At 39.6% G+C, this 15,738-nt stretch overlaps 1 protein-coding gene across 4 annotated transcripts in view; it reads left to right on the top strand.

Moving 5' to 3' along the window:
• cfi (complement factor I) overlaps positions 1–15,738 on the top strand; it is a 74,040-nt gene that overhangs the window by 23,542 nt on the left and 34,760 nt on the right. For 2 of the 4 annotated variants that reach the window (XM_087980689.1, XM_087980576.1), the window contains 6 exons: positions 721–768; positions 6,966–7,239; positions 8,520–8,676; positions 8,795–8,997; positions 9,853–9,969; positions 10,129–10,236. In XM_087980689.1, the coding sequence (XP_087836815.1) occupies positions 721–768; positions 6,966–7,239; positions 8,520–8,676; positions 8,795–8,997; positions 9,853–9,969; positions 10,129–10,236 (907 nt within the window). The remainder of the gene's footprint in view (positions 1–720; positions 769–6,965; positions 7,240–8,519; positions 8,677–8,794; positions 8,998–9,852; positions 9,970–10,128; positions 10,237–15,738) is intronic. The other 2 variants (XM_087980718.1, XM_087980632.1) reach the window with 1 other exon arrangement.

Below are 15,738 nucleotides of genomic sequence, written 5' to 3'. Positions count from 1 at the left end.
TGGGAAAGACAAAGCTGGCATTGACCACAACTGACAGCCAAGAGTGTTCAGAAGCAACAGCAAGCACAAGCAATGTATCTGAGTGAACTTACTTGAGCATAAAGTAATTAACTATGAAACAGCAGGATATACTTTGAAACACAAGGGAAGAGAAATGGTGACTCTCTTAATTCAAGAGAAATAGTAAACCAGTGAAGATGTTGGGAGCATTGTAATCAAAGATGGAATTCATAAATCACCAGCTTTCCTTCTTCCAACACTGAGCCAATGACATAATGTTGCATTTTTCCAAATTGCATAAGAGAATAAATCATGGAAGTAACAACAGCACAAAGACTCTGAATAAATAGAATTTGAGGGAGAAGAAGAGATTTTGTATAGGGAACGCTTGTTAAAAGGAAACTAGATACTTTTAAAAGGATAATTCTAAATGGGAAAAGCCAAATTATCAAGAATAATTTTCACGTACTCAGCTCCAGTTGAAACACCACTATTGGCATAAGTTCAATGGGCCAAGTGCTCTGATTCTGCTGATTCTAAGGCAGTATTATTTTCAATTTGACCAATCGTTCAGTCCTTCTGTGTTTAGATATCTATTTCCACTCCCCTGGTTGAGGAGGGTCTTGGGATAATTCCCGACTTAAAAGTAATATGTAATAACTAGTTATTGGGACAATGTCCCCAAAGGTCCCCCACCAGTAACCGTGGCCATTTTTTCAGGTTTCATGGCCAAAAGAAAGCAATGAAACAGTGAACAGCAGCCACGCAGTAAGTATTACAATGTTTTTTGTAAATGTTACTTATGAAATACTGCTGTCAGTTTTAATTAGAGAGAAGGAAGTTATAAATGAACTGATATAGTTAACAGTAACTTGGCTTTGGAGTTCATGAAGAATTGTCAGAGCTATACCACTTTTCTTCTCCTGCTTCTTTTAAATTTGGAATATGCCAAATTCATTGGTCTCTATGGTCATGGTGTGTTGAACTCATTGTTGATTTCTTTAATAAAACACTCAGATATTCAACAGGCATGCACTGGGGAACCCAGCAGCTAGACACAAACACTGACATATGTGTACTTTAGACTTTCCTCACTGAATCATTTCTGGTGAGAGCACAGAGAGCACAAGTGAACCTCATTAGAATTCCCAAATTAGTGCAAGTGTACTTAAATTTGATCCAACAACAAATTCTGTGTCTGTTCTGGCCTCGTCTCTCCTCAACTGCTGCTTTTGTGTAATAGGATCTTCTAGCTATTTGTTTGCTAAAGAGGTTGTATTTATGATGTTGGGACAGCATGTGTGGTATTTTGGCTTATCACCTGATCTTTATGGTTTCTGTGCTACTATTTTTGCATTAGTTGTTTTTACTGTTTGCTGCTGAATTTTGAAATCTCCTGACTCCTTTTGAACAGGCCTGGAGCCACAGCACTAGCTTCTGTTTTAGCTACAATTATACAGCTAAGCACAGTATACAGGCTTTCCAATGCCTGTAATGGGTCTTAATTAGGAAGAGGGAGGATCCAGTCATGAACTGAGTATTTAGACTTCAGCATAGATATGGGAAGAAAGAAAAATAGACTATGAAGAAGGAGATAAGAAAATAAGGAAAAGACCGTAAAATAGATATGTAGAAGCAGTTCTGACAGAAAAATGCATTCAATTTAAATAATATGTGTACAAATAAGGAGAGTATATTTGCAAAAAATAACTTCATTTCCACACATTTAGTTGTGCTCGAGTTCTGGTGAAACACATCGTGTTCTCTGTCCTCACATAAACAGATTAATGGCTACTTAAATGCTGCATAATGTTGCTAGACAGGATATGGAGTATCATGGATAATGTATAATAGTCCATCAGTCCAAATGAATATCCCATGCACTGTTCCAAACCTCAAGGATGCACTAGAACATCTTGGATATTGTAATTAAAGACAAAAGGATTATATACATTAACATTCAATGTAAAATAATGGCACAGAGCAAACTTGAAACTCACTTTCATAATTAAATGTCTGCATTCCTACTAATGGTAAGCATCTGATTTTGCAGGATATTTTTAAAATTCTTTCTTTGCTGTGTTGGCCAATGTTGATCCTGAATTGCCCTGGAGTAGGTAATGATGAGGTGCCTTCTTGAATTGCTGCAGTCCCTCTTGTGATTTGAAGGGGAGGTAATGGCCTAGTGATATTATCATTAGGCTAATCCAGAGACCTCGGTAATGCTTTTCAAGCTCAGGTTCAAATCCTGTTAGGTAGGATTTGTAGGATGCCACCTAAGTTGGATATCAGCTCAGGAGGGAGTAGGATGCCAGATGAATAGCTTTAGGATGCCAGGTGGGTAGGATGTCACATGAAGTGGTTAGAGTGCCAGAAAGCAAGGTGGCAAGGCAGGTATTGCAGCATTTACCATAGATTGTAGTGAGAACTTGAGTCTGGGGGCTTAGGGGATGGTCAGGAGGGTGAGTGTCAGGTCTGGTTAGGTTTGGGTCTGGTGTCAGAGGGGATACCGGGTCAGGTCAGACAGGGCCAGATCAAGTGGGGCTTGGGAGGGGGCAGTTTCCTGAAGAAGGGCTAATGCCCGAAACGTCAATTCTCCTGTTCCCTAGATGCTGCCTGACCTGCTGCGCTTTTCCAGCAACACATTTCCATCTCTGATCTCCAGCATCTGCAGACCTCACTTTCTCCTCCGCAGTTGGGTCTAGCAGTAGAGGGCATCAGATCGGGTGAAGTGTGGCAGGAATGTGGGTGGAGATGGTTGGCTCCAGTCAGTCCAGTGATTGCGGAAGTCTGGGGATTAGATCAGGTTGGAGGCAGAGGACTTTGGGTGAGGTGTGGTCTGGTCCATAGGCAGTAATGAATTTGGTTCAGTTGGGGGAAAGCAGGCCAGGTATCAGGTATTGTTGAGTCTGTGCTTGGGTGTAAGTGACCTGGGGGAGGTGTAATTGGAAGTATGAGAGATTAGAGTGGGGTTTGTTTTATAATCACTCAGGAATTAAACTATATACTTTTAATAGTCTAACTATTCTGAGTAATGATTTGGAGATGCTGGTGTTGGACTGGGGTGTACAAAGTTAAAAATCACACAACACAGACAAAGACCCACATGCACACATCTATTTTGTGGGATGAATTTGTACTTGCAGGATTACATTGTACTTTGCTCAAAAACTGCATGCGTTCATGTAGAACTCTGAGCTCAAAAACTGCATGAATTTATGTAAAACTCCTTTATCTCACTTTTTAGATTAGAATCAATCTAAACATCATGGCATAGACAGAAAACACAGGGGGCCAACTCCTTCAACATATTGTCTAGCTATCACCATTGTTAACAGCTAACCCGAGAATGCAACTTTTAAAAAAAATGGTTTTATGATTTACACATGAAAGATGTGAAACTATCACTGTATTCTAACAGATGAAAGGCTTAACAGACAATCAATTTTTCAATTGATTTCAGTTACATCACACTGTAAATTTTTGCTATAAATTCTGTGTTAGGATTGAGCCCTCCACTATCACCTGATGAACGAGCATCGCTCCGAAAACTAGCGTGCTTCCAATTAAACCTGTTGGACTATAAGCTGGTGTTGTGTGATTTTTAACTTTGTTCTGAGTAACTATTTTACTTAATTTAATTGGAACCCTCCGATTTAAATGGTGGAGACCTTTCGATGTTCTAGATGGAGGTGAATTGTCTGACTGAATCTTCAATTTCCCAGGCAATTCCTTCCAGATGATGCAGATCAATATCACAAAAATCATACAATTGGCCATGCTGCCAAAACGGTCATTATACAAAACACCATTTGCTTCCTCTCAGAACCTACCTGACTCTCTGGACTGCTCTGGAAGATTCAGCTGAGCAGGTAGCAAGACCTGGACTGTGTAACTTGGCCACTATGAGGGTCCAGCCCTTGCCACCATTCACCTTGCCACCATTTACTCCCCCATACATTAACACATACCCATTTATTAAATGGCTGGATCATTAAATAATGAGCAAAAAACAGCAGCTACTGCTGCAAAAAAACAGGTCATTGTCTTCTCCTTCCCTCAACTCTACATTCTTTGTTGGAGTTAGATAGGGAACATTTTGCTGTCCTGTCTCTAAAAAACAGGATTGGCAGATCCCAGCAGAAACCGGGAGTCATGCCGTGTTGGGGGAAATTTTTGTAAGCTGCATCAAGGTGCATAGCATTCTCAGAAATGTGAAGATTTGGGCTAGTTTTATTTTGAATGGGTCTATAGTTAATGTTTAGCCTAAAGTAAAACATTTAGCCCAGGAGAACTGCATGGCGGTTTTTTGAAGTGGTCATTTTCTAATTTGTTTTAATACAAATATAGGAGACAGTTTTATGAGTTCACATCCAAGTAGAAAGCACTGCTTGTAGGACCTCTCATTAGTGGACAGTATCAAGGGGAAATCTGGACATTCACTGCAATTTTTCAATGACTAAAATCATCAATCAGGAAATCCTGAGTAGGGCAAATTTCCGACACGTGCTATCACATGGTAAAACTCACTGCAGCATTTACCCTATTGCTTTAACATTGTCACCACCATTATGATATCATTTTAAATGTCAGTGTATGTCAACATGATGAAAATCTAGCTTAAATCTCTCTTTGGTGTTAGTTTGCTTTGAGAAATTGAACAAATGTATTGATTGTTTACACTACATGTTAAAACCTTGGCCAGAAAACCTTGGGCAAATTATTATTTGAATGGGAATCAGGGTCAAAGTACTGCTTCTTTTTGAGATATTTTACGTGTTGGAGCTGATTTCCTTGAACTCCAGGAGCAGTAATTACAAGATTTTGCATTGTTTTGAAATGAGAAAGAAACCAACACATGAGAAAGAATCTGCACAGCTACTCAAGTCAGAGGCACATACAAACATTGGGGTCATGCTTGTGCATGGACCATGTAACCGCAGAAAGTGCAACACTTACTTCTTCACCTCTTTACTGCTCACCAACTGAGGACCTATACAGTCTTTCCAGCAATGTCTTTCCAGCAAGAGGTCATAGATATAGAGTGAGAGGAGGTACATTCAAAACTGAGATGAGGGGCAACAACTTCTCTCAGAGGGTTGTGAATCTATGGAACTCATTGCCCCAGAGTGCAGTGGAGGAAGAATCAGTCAACAGATTCAAGAAAGGAATAGATAGGTTTCTGATGCAAAGCAGGACAAAGGGCTATGGGGAACAGGCAGGAGAGTGGAGTTGAGACCAGGATAAGGTCAGCCATCATGTCAAATGGCAGAGCGGGCTCGAAGGTCTAAATTGCCTACTCCTGTTCCAAACACATATAGTCTGTTCCTATAATCATTACCAATGCCCAATAATATGTCAAATCTCAGATACCATGAGAAATATATTGATCTAGAATTTCCTTTGAGCTGCTTTCTTAACAAAGCATGTTTATTGCATTTTTTACACATCTAGCAGAATTGATAGCTTATTGTAAATATCTCTTAATTACAATAAATCACAGTGGCTCAGTGGTTAGCACAATTGCCTCACAGTGCCAGGGACCTGGGTTTGATTCCAGCCTTGGGTGACTATCTGTGTGGAGTTTGCACCTTCTCCCTGTGTATGTGTTGGTTTCTGCCAGGCGCTCTGGTTTCCTCCCACAGTCCAAAGATGTGCAGGTTAGGTGGTTTGGTCAAGCTAAATTACCCATAGTGTTCAGGGATATGGGAAATGCAGGGTTATAGTGATGAGGGTAGGTGCGTGGCATACTTTTCAGAGGTTTTGTTGGGCCAAATGGCTTGTTTCCACACTGTGGGGATTCTATGTAAAAAGAATCCTTAATGTTCATTTTGTCATTTCATTCTGCTTTATGTTAAACTGTCATGCACATGATTTACAATGACAAACATTGTACGTCGTAACCCTTCCAGATAAGAACACTGAAGGAGACACAAGTGAACAGTTTGCATAAATTAAATTGTGGTGTACTGCACAAAATACTTTTAAACTAAGGGCCAATACAAAACTCACCCAACTGTTTTCCAGCTAGTACAGCATGCCTACTACATCAATCTGCTTTTCCAAGTTTTTTTGCTGAAAATATTCGAGGCTTGTGCTGAAGTCACAGCAACCTTTCAATATTTTATCCCAGCAACTTGTTTTCATAGGAGTCCAGACAGTGAGTGCTAGTAAGACTATTCAGTCATGAAACCTTCAATGCTAAGGCTGTTTTCATGTGATCTACGTTGACCACAAGATCACTGCATAGTGGTCATTATACTCCAGCAAAGTAAGTGGTGAAGGATAAGAACTGGAGCTAATTTAGGTTATAGATAAGGGGTGGAAAATTTAAAATGGAGATGAGGAGCGATTACTTCTCCTAAAGGGTTGTGAATTTGTGGAATTCATTACCCCAGAAAGCAGTTGTCACTAGGATACTGAATAAATTTAAGGTGGACATAGACTGACATTAAATTAGTGCTGTGTAAAGGAAATAGTTATGGGAAATGAGCGGAAATGTGGATTTGAAACTGAGATGCGATCTGCCATGACTGTATTAAACAATGGAGCAGGCTCAGAGGGGTTGAATTGCCTACTCCTGCTTCTAGATCTCATGAAATCGTTTAAAAAATCTAACAGCCTTAATTTAGAGATACAGTAATGACAAACATAGAACTCCTAACCCAACATCCACAATGTCAGTGTGTTCCTGTTTAAAGGATCACAACAGAATCCCTACCTTTTAGTTTGAGACTCCTCTATTATTTGGTAACTAAATTTTCCATTTTAAAAAAAAGATTTCTAACAGCAGAACAAAAGAAAAGCAACTCTGCTGTATCAGTTAGTCTTGTAAATACAGACTAAGGTAATAAATACAGCACAATCAGTACCCATGGACTTGTAACCCTTCAGCAGACTGGTGTCAAACAGACAACTTGTATCAAAGAAACTGCTTTGAAACGAAACTTATGCCTCTGTCACAGATTTCAAATTCTTCACATGTTCACCTTCAAATTCTGGCTGAAGGCTGTCGCGACAAAAAATTCACCTCTAAGTCATGCCAGAAAATCTTCTGTCAGCCTTGGGAAAAGTGCGTTCAAGGAAACTGCGTCTGCAAGCTGCCGTATCAGTGTCCAAAGAATGGGGAAGACGTTTGCTCAAGCAACAATAAGAAATATAGGACGTACTGCCAGCTGAAAAGTGTTGAATGTTATCGAAACCAAGAAAAGTTCTCACATTTCGGAGCCTGCTCATTGGGTGAGGATGCAAAAATTGTTGATCCTACTGATCCATTTGAATAGGAAGATTCAGCCAATTTATTTTCAGTCTGTGGACAGTTGCAAACTCTCCTCAGTGAGATAAAATGGGCTGAAAACAATATTTCCCTTCATATTTATTGTGCTAAATTCTAATTTTGGGGGGAAATTAGGAAGAAATAGTTAAAAGAAGCAGGTGCCCTCTTACTGGTAAATAAATATTCAATTTTTAAAAAAAAATCAATGCTTGAAAGCTTTGTCACAGCAGTACAAAAGCAACACAACTTTATCTGTTCAGATGTGAAAATGGACTAAGGTAATAAACACAGCACAATTCCTTGCAATAGGAGAACCATTTTAGTTATCAAAGCTAAATTGTGCAAATGCCACCTAACAAGCCGAACCATTGCAGGCTGCTCCAAAAATGCTGCATTAGCTTTCATGGGACCAAATTAAACACAAATGCAATGCCTCAGGCACAGAAGAAACTGTTTGCTTCCTGTTTCTCAATAGCTGCCTCTCTGAAATTGCTTGGCCACCCCCCTTTCCACCGAAACTAAATTCTGCTTTTGGATTAGATTAGATTACATTACATTACAGTGTGGAAACAGGCCCTTCGGCCCAACAAGTACACACCGACCCGCCGAAGCGAAACCCACCCATACCCCTACATTTACCCCTTACCTAACACTACGGGCAATTTAGTGTGGCCAATTGACCTGACCTGCACATCTTTGGACTGTGGGAGGAAACCGGAGCACCCGGAGGAAACCCATGCAGACACGGGGAGAACGTGCAAACTGCACACAGTCAGTCGCCTGAGGCGGGAAATGAACCCGGGTCTCTGGCGCTGTGAGGCAGCAGTGCTAACCACTGTGCCACCGTGCCGCCCACTTTGTGGAGGGGTCACTGGATTTCTGAACCCCTTCCAACTGGAAAACCGTCTGTCTCCATTCTCTAAACAGTTGACAATCTCTCTGAAAGGCAGCATAACTCAATCAGGCCAGCAAGCTCTCCAATACTGCTGTAGTCCGACTGTACAATAGTCCCCTCTGCTGTACCAATATAGCATTTTCCATTTTCTCCATTAGTCATTTGTTGTACTACTGAATGAGAATATTAATTTACCATGAAATTGGGTTCTAGTGTTAAATCAATTTCTGCATCTTAAAAGACTACTTTTTAAATCGTCGAAACAATCTCAGTTATGACTTAGTTTGTACCTGTGTATGTGACTGAATTTATGCACACATATAATGAGCTCCCTTTTCCAAATTTTAGGACATGCTGCTGTTTCTTTTCGATCTGATCAAAAATCACAAGGGATTGTTTTATTCAGTTTCAATCAGACCTTACGAGATATGCCTATATGCATGAATCAGAAGAGGTGGACAATGCATGAGGCAAATGTCGTCTGCAGACAGCTCAACTTTCAATTGTAAGAATTTAGCATCAAAGTCCTGCATTTGAAAATTATTGAAGTCAATGCCTGTAATGAGTATTGTGTCTCTAAAGCTGTCTTTTCTGCTGCTGACTAACTTCTCTCCTTTGGCCAGAGGAGCAGAGAAAATTTTAACAGAAACAGAATTTATAAGTTGGCCAGAGGATACCAATTTTATGAAGTGGTCGAACAGAATGCGCTGCAGAGGATTTGAAACGAGCCTGTCAGAATGTTTCCGCCTCACAGACATTGAAGAGCCACAGAAGGCATGCGAGAAAGAAAACATTACTGCGGTTAAATGTTATGATTATACTGCAGGTTTTTATTTTATGCTACTACTGTGGGCTTCATTCATCAAAGAGACGTGGGCTCGGGGAAGGGTGCTACGTGGGTAGTGTAATTCTACAGTCTTGTGTATGAAATATAGATAATTGAATGTATATTGGTGCTGGCCTTTTTGAAGGGAAACTGAGAATGTTAATTTGTCATTGACAGACAGTCCTTTCTGTTGCAATATCCGCTGTGTAAACCTTCCATGGGAAATAGGTAATGTCCCCACAATCCTGACAAAACCTCCTCCCAGGTTTGTTCAGAGAGTTGAGTAAACTGGATTCATCTCATCTGGTTTATGGAGGTCTTTTTAAAAAAGGAAATCTACCATCCTTACCTGGTCTGGTCTACATGTGACTCCACACCCACAGCAACATGGTTTAATTTCAACTATTTTATGGACAATAAGGTATCAGTAATATATGTTGGCCAGGGCAGCATCACCTACATCTCATGAATAAATGAAAAAAACACCAGATTAGTATTAGATCAGAATTAGCCATTTCCTCTTCATCCACGTGACTCCTTACAGTGCTAGCAGCACTACTGAGTTCTGAGGCTGCCAGGACTACCAAAGCTGCTAGCCCATAGAGGGGCAGAAGAATGACTCTCTGCTCGCTTACACCACTAGCAATGTGTTATTGTAGTGGACAGCCTTCTTCAAATGTTGCTCTGGTTGTGACTGAGGAAAGAGCAACATGCTGTTCTGCATTAATTCAGTTTCATGCAAATATTGTTTCATTTGCAAAGTGATGGCCAGTTCTGACAACTGGGAACTGCTGTTGAATTATTGTATTTATTTAAGCTGTCAACTTCACTAAAACTGCTCCTGTTGTTTGTTAGACAAGAAATGCACTAATGAAGAATTTACTTGTGTAAATGGAAAATGTATTCCACTGAAGGATCTTTGCAATGGCATCGATGACTGTGCTGACCTAAGTGATGAGTCATGCTGTAAAAGTAAGTGAAGGGGGCAAAGTTTCTCTCTTTTGCTGCTACTTCTGGAGGTTTAATTGAGACTAGCATTCTGCAAATGTTCTTGTTTTAGCAAATGCTTTGAGTCATTAAAAAAGTACAGACTATCATTGTCTCTAATACTTTTTTTCTATTGTGAAACAGAATGTAATAATTCTCATCACTGCAAGTCAGATGTATGTATTCCATCTCTTTCTTTATGCGATGGTGAAGATGACTGCTTGGATGGAAGTGATGAGAAGGACTGTGCTGGTGAGAAATTATCTTCACAGATTAATGCATCCTACAACTATTTAAGTACAAGTCTGGATTTTCATTTGGATTTAAGAAACCATGACCTCCACATTTTTGTAGTTTCTCAACAGCACATATGACCCATTCCTAACTTTAGGACTCCTGCTTCTCCTAATGGGATCTAGGATTGCAGTGCAATTTGTGAGCTACAATGGAGTTTTGTCAAGGCGTGGCTTGTTAGAAGGCCCATGTCCATTTTCTAACACAGCAGCTCAGCTTTCAACATGAATTAAAGGTCCCAAAATCTCATATCTTCCCCCTCCCCTTAACTTCCCCACCCAAAGATGCCACATTGATGCCATCTCAGATCCACCATGTCTCCTCTATACATTCATGGGCATTCAACAGTATCCACTGTGTACAGCCCTCAGGAATATCAATAGGAATTGTATTAAATGCAAATGATAAAAAAAACTCATATACCAACCTAAAACTCACATTGACGCTGCAAAAAAACCTTCTAATTAGGAAAAAAATCAATTAGTCCTCAAAAAGTTGTATAAACAAACAACCATGTACTCTGAAACCACATCAAAGTCAGACTATGTTATAACAGCTTCATAAAGTTGTCAGTTGTTCCCCTAAACAGATATGTCAACAGAACTGAGTATGCCACTAGTTTTTGGAACTCATCCAAACATTCATAATGGTCACAATTATCAAAACATTATTACAACTGCAAAAGCCTGGAATTGAAGTAATTGGTGCATTTCCATTTCCAACCAGAAGTTGTGATCTGAGCTGTAACCATTTATTATGCATTTTGAATGTACATCTTAATATAGATTTGTGTCCTTTACTGGTCCATTGCTTCTCTTTGGTCTCTAATTCATGTGTTTGGCTGTGCGTACTGAGATAAAAATTTATCGTTAATGCAAGTGAAGAATGGGTGGTGTTACATTGGTCACATGATATTGAATTCTATTAATGAAATATTGGATAGGGTGTATAATAGACAACTGATGCAATACCTACGTTTATATTTACCATCTGACCATCTACTAATGTACTTTTAGTCTCATCAGATACCGTATTCCAAATGATTACCTGCTCACTCTTTCCATTAAAATGGTTCTTAATTAACATTAATTTTCAAGACTCTTCATCCCTATCTGGATTAAGCAACCCATTTCTTTTGTGTAAACCTTTTCCTTTTGAAAATATCTCATTATATTGTTTACATTATTGATTTTATAAATTGATGCCAACTATTTGTTTATTATCTGAATTCCTTTCTGCTTACTGCTCCTGATCCAAACATTAGGAGTCTAACAGAGAATATTAATAACTCAGGAAGAAGAAGGAGGAGGAATTCCATTGATAGGATCAGTATATTAGTAAGACAGGATCTCAGATTGAAAGGAGGATGTGTGCAATCTGTTGGAGTGTAATAAGATAGAGCAAGTGGCCACAGACATTAGTTGGATTTATTTATAGACTACCAAATAGTCATGGTTGTGTGGGGCATGGTATTAATCAGAACATGAGAGAAGCACATAGCATGCATAATGCAGTGATCATGGGTAACTTTAATCCGCATATAAACTGGGTAAACCAACTGAGCATCAAAGCTGCAGAGAATAAGTTTCTGGTATGTCTTAACGATGGTTTTCTGGAGCAACAGTTTGAAGAGTTGACTGGAGGGTAGACTATTTTAGATCTGGCATTATTTCATGAAAAGGGCTAATTAATAACCTTGTTGTAAAAGAACCTTTAGGGTGAATAGAAAGTAATGGTAAAGCCACCATAATCTTAGAACCATTGGGCTGTTCATTCATTAAAGAGACACGATGGGTGGTGGCTGAACTTGAGGCTCACCACACCGCAGGGGAGGGGAAATGTAGAGAAGGAGATTCCTTCTCAACCAATATGGGAATTGAACCTGCCACATCCGCCAGCTTATGGGCAAAATCACAACCTGCAACAAAGTGTGCACTTACGAATCCTGTGTCGGCTTTTGGAGACTCATTCGGTGTAATGTTAACAGAATGTGTGGAGAGTACTGCTGGAAAAGCACAGCAGATAAGGCAGTATCCAAGGACCAGAAAAATCGACATTTCGGGCAAAAGCCCTTCATCAGGAATTCCTGATGAGGGAAATTTGCCCGAAGCGTTGATTTTCCTGCTCCTTGGATGCTGCCTGACTTGCTGTGCTTTTCCAGCATTACTCTAATCTTGACTCTAATCTCCAGCATCTGCAGAACCCACTTTTGCCTGGATTGTGTGGAGATCCTGTCCAGAGCTAGCGTGAGCTTATCAACACACAGAGGTGGCTACCCATTTCCCAGAGGCTGTTGACCTGAGAATCATTCCATCAAAACTCCAGTGATGGAATTGACCCAGTTCTTTCACCTAATATGGTCTGCCCATCAAAATTCAGTCAGATCAAAGATCAAATTTCATGTCCAGAATAGGAAGGTATGAGTAACTTCGGCATAGCCAAGCTAAAGTCTTCACCATATCACCAGCTGTTACAGATGATGCTGGAATGGTACCACCAAACCTTAAATCCAATGATTGTGCATGGTACCAATGAATACCCTCATAACTGAGATGAAGGACTATATTTTCTTCTGTTTTCCCCTAAGGACTCATCCTGGTGACCAGGGAATTAAAACTGAAGACATTTTTCCTCAGGTCAATCCCAAATGGTCTACCCTATATCTTGAGACTGTTTCCCCTAGTTCTAAACTCTCTAATGAAGGAAAACATCCACCTACATCTAGTCTACCCAGCCCAATTAGTATTTCATACATATCAGTCAGATCCCTTCTAAACTATCATGAATACAGGGCCAGTTGAATCAGTCTCTTGTCACAGGACAGATCCACTATCCCTCATATCAACCAAGTGAATCTCTGTTGCACTCCCTCTGTGGAGACCAAAACTGTGCACAGTATTCTAGGTGTGGTCTCACCAAGCCTCTGTTTGACTGTGCTAGGACATCCCTACTTCTGAACTTAAATCCCCTTGCATTGGATATCCAGATCCCTTTGTATATCATCACCTCCCAATATATCATAATTTAAATAATAATCTTCCTTTCGGGTTTTCACACCAAAGTGTAAAAGTTCATATTGAACCACATTGTACAGAATTTCCAATATGTTTCCCCACTTACACAACTTTTCAAGATCACCTTGAAGCCTCCCTGTCTTCTCACAGCTCACAATCTCATCTAATTTTACATTATTAACAAATTTTGAAATATAACATTTGGTTTCCTCATCCATGTCATTGATGTATATCATGAGTAACTGGAGCCCAAGCACGGATCTTACAATATGACACTAGTCACTGGCTGCCACGCAGCAAAAGACCCATTTATTCCCACTGTCTGTGTTTTCCTGTATAATTGCACAACAAACCTAATACTCTGGAAGGGACAACATACTTCTCAACAGCACATATACATACCACAGCTTACAAATGAAAGCTTCTGGAAATCCAGTGTCAACATATTTTATATTGAAAAAAGCAATGTGTCTCTGAATCTACTACAGAGTCATATAGTCATTTAGCATGATAATACTCTTTAGTCCAGAAGAATAGAGTTGAGAATATCAGCCATGATTAAAAGGTGGAGCACTCTCAGTGGGTTACATAATATAACTCCGCCACATCTCTTATGGTCTTCTGATAGGCTAAGACTGTTTTCCTTAGATCATTGGAGATTGAGAGGGGACATGATTGGGATGTATAAGATTATGAGGGGCACAGATAGGGTAGAGAGGAAGAAATTTTTTCTTGATGGAAGGGCGTAGATTTACGATAAGGAGCAGAAGGTTTAGAGGAGACGTGAGGATAAACTTTTTCATCCAGAGGATGGTGAGAATCTAATAATTGTTCCAATGAAGCTGCAGAAACCCTCATGGTATTTAAGAAGTATTTAGATGTGTACAAGGTACAAGATGTGCCAATGTATACAAGGCTATGTGTCAACTGCTGGAAAATGGGATTAGAATAGTTGGGTGGTTGTTTTAGACTGACACAGACTTGATGGGCCAAAGAGTCTTTTTCCGTGCTATAGATCTCTATGCTTGAATAAATACTTTAGTATGACTATAAATAACATCTTCTAAAAAGGAGCTGACTGTTTAACCAAGTACTGAAATTGGAGCCAGTGCCCTGGGAGATCCACTGCAGATTTTGGTATTAGGATAAGGAAATGATGCACTACTTGGATAGGCAGATTCTGGATAGGGTAGAGAAAGAAAAGAGATCCAGGACTAAGATATAGAAAGGTTATGACAAAAGATGGGAAGGTGACAAAAAAAAACAAACGTCAGGTTCTTTTGTGAAATGGTGCACCTGAAAAATAGAGTTATATAAATTTTAACTATGGTTAGACCATATTTGGATTACTGTACACAGTTAGTCATAGTCATAGAGTTATACAGCATGCAAACAGATCATTCAGTCTAACTAGTCCATGACGATCATAATCCCAAACTAAACTAATCCCACAATCATGTGCTTGGCCCATATCTCTCTGAATGTTTCTTTTCATGTACTTATCCAAATGTCTTTTAAAGGTTGTAAATATATTCACATCCACTATTTACTTCCTCTGGCAGTTCATCCCACATACTAACCACTCTCTGTGTAAAACAAGTTGCCCCTCATGACTTCTTAAAATCTTTCTCCTCTCACATTAACAGTATACCACCTACTCTTGAAATCCCCAACCTAGAGAAAAGACACTTGCAATTCACCCTATCCATACGCCTCTTGATCTTATAAACCTTTATAAGGTTACCTCTCAACCTCCAATGCTCCAGTGAAAAAAGTCCCAACCTCTCTAGCCTCTCCTTATATCCATTTTTGGCAAAATTCTGGTACGTCTCTTCTGATCGCTCTCCAGTTTAAGAATATCCTTCCTATAATAGGGAGACCAGAGCTGGACACATTACTTCAGAAGAGGCCTCACCAACATCTTTTACAATCTCAACATAATGTCCCAATTTCTATACTCAAATGTCCAAGCAATGAAGGCAAGCATGCTAAACAACATCTTAACCACACTATCTATGTGTGATGCAAATGTCAAAGAATTATGTACATGAACCCTTCCGTCTCTCTGTTCTACAATACTACCCAGGGCACTACCTTTAATTGTATCCAAATTTTTGTATACCAACATGCAATACCTTGCAATTATCCAATTTAAACTCCATCTGCCACTCTTCAGCACATTGACCCAAATGATCAAGATCTCTTTGTAATCTTAGATAACTTTCTTCATTGTCCATTATACCATCAACCTTTATGTCATTTGCAAGCTTGCTAACCATGCTTTCTATATTCTCATCTAAATAATTTATATAAATTAGAAACAAAAATGAATCCAGCACCGATCCCTGTGGAAAACCGCTGGTCAAAGGCCTCCAGTCTGAAAAACAACCCTCCACCATCACTCTGTCTCCTGGCATTAAGCCAATTTTGTATCCAATTGGCAAAC

Source organism: Chiloscyllium plagiosum, unplaced genomic scaffold (genome assembly GCF_037043375.1).
Source record: "Chiloscyllium plagiosum isolate Xiang-an unplaced genomic scaffold, Cpla_swu_hap1 HiC_scaffold_1, whole genome shotgun sequence".
NCBI classification, from domain to species: domain Eukaryota; kingdom Metazoa; phylum Chordata; class Chondrichthyes; order Orectolobiformes; family Hemiscylliidae; genus Chiloscyllium; species Chiloscyllium plagiosum.
This window is presented reverse-complemented; position numbering and strand designations above follow the sequence as displayed.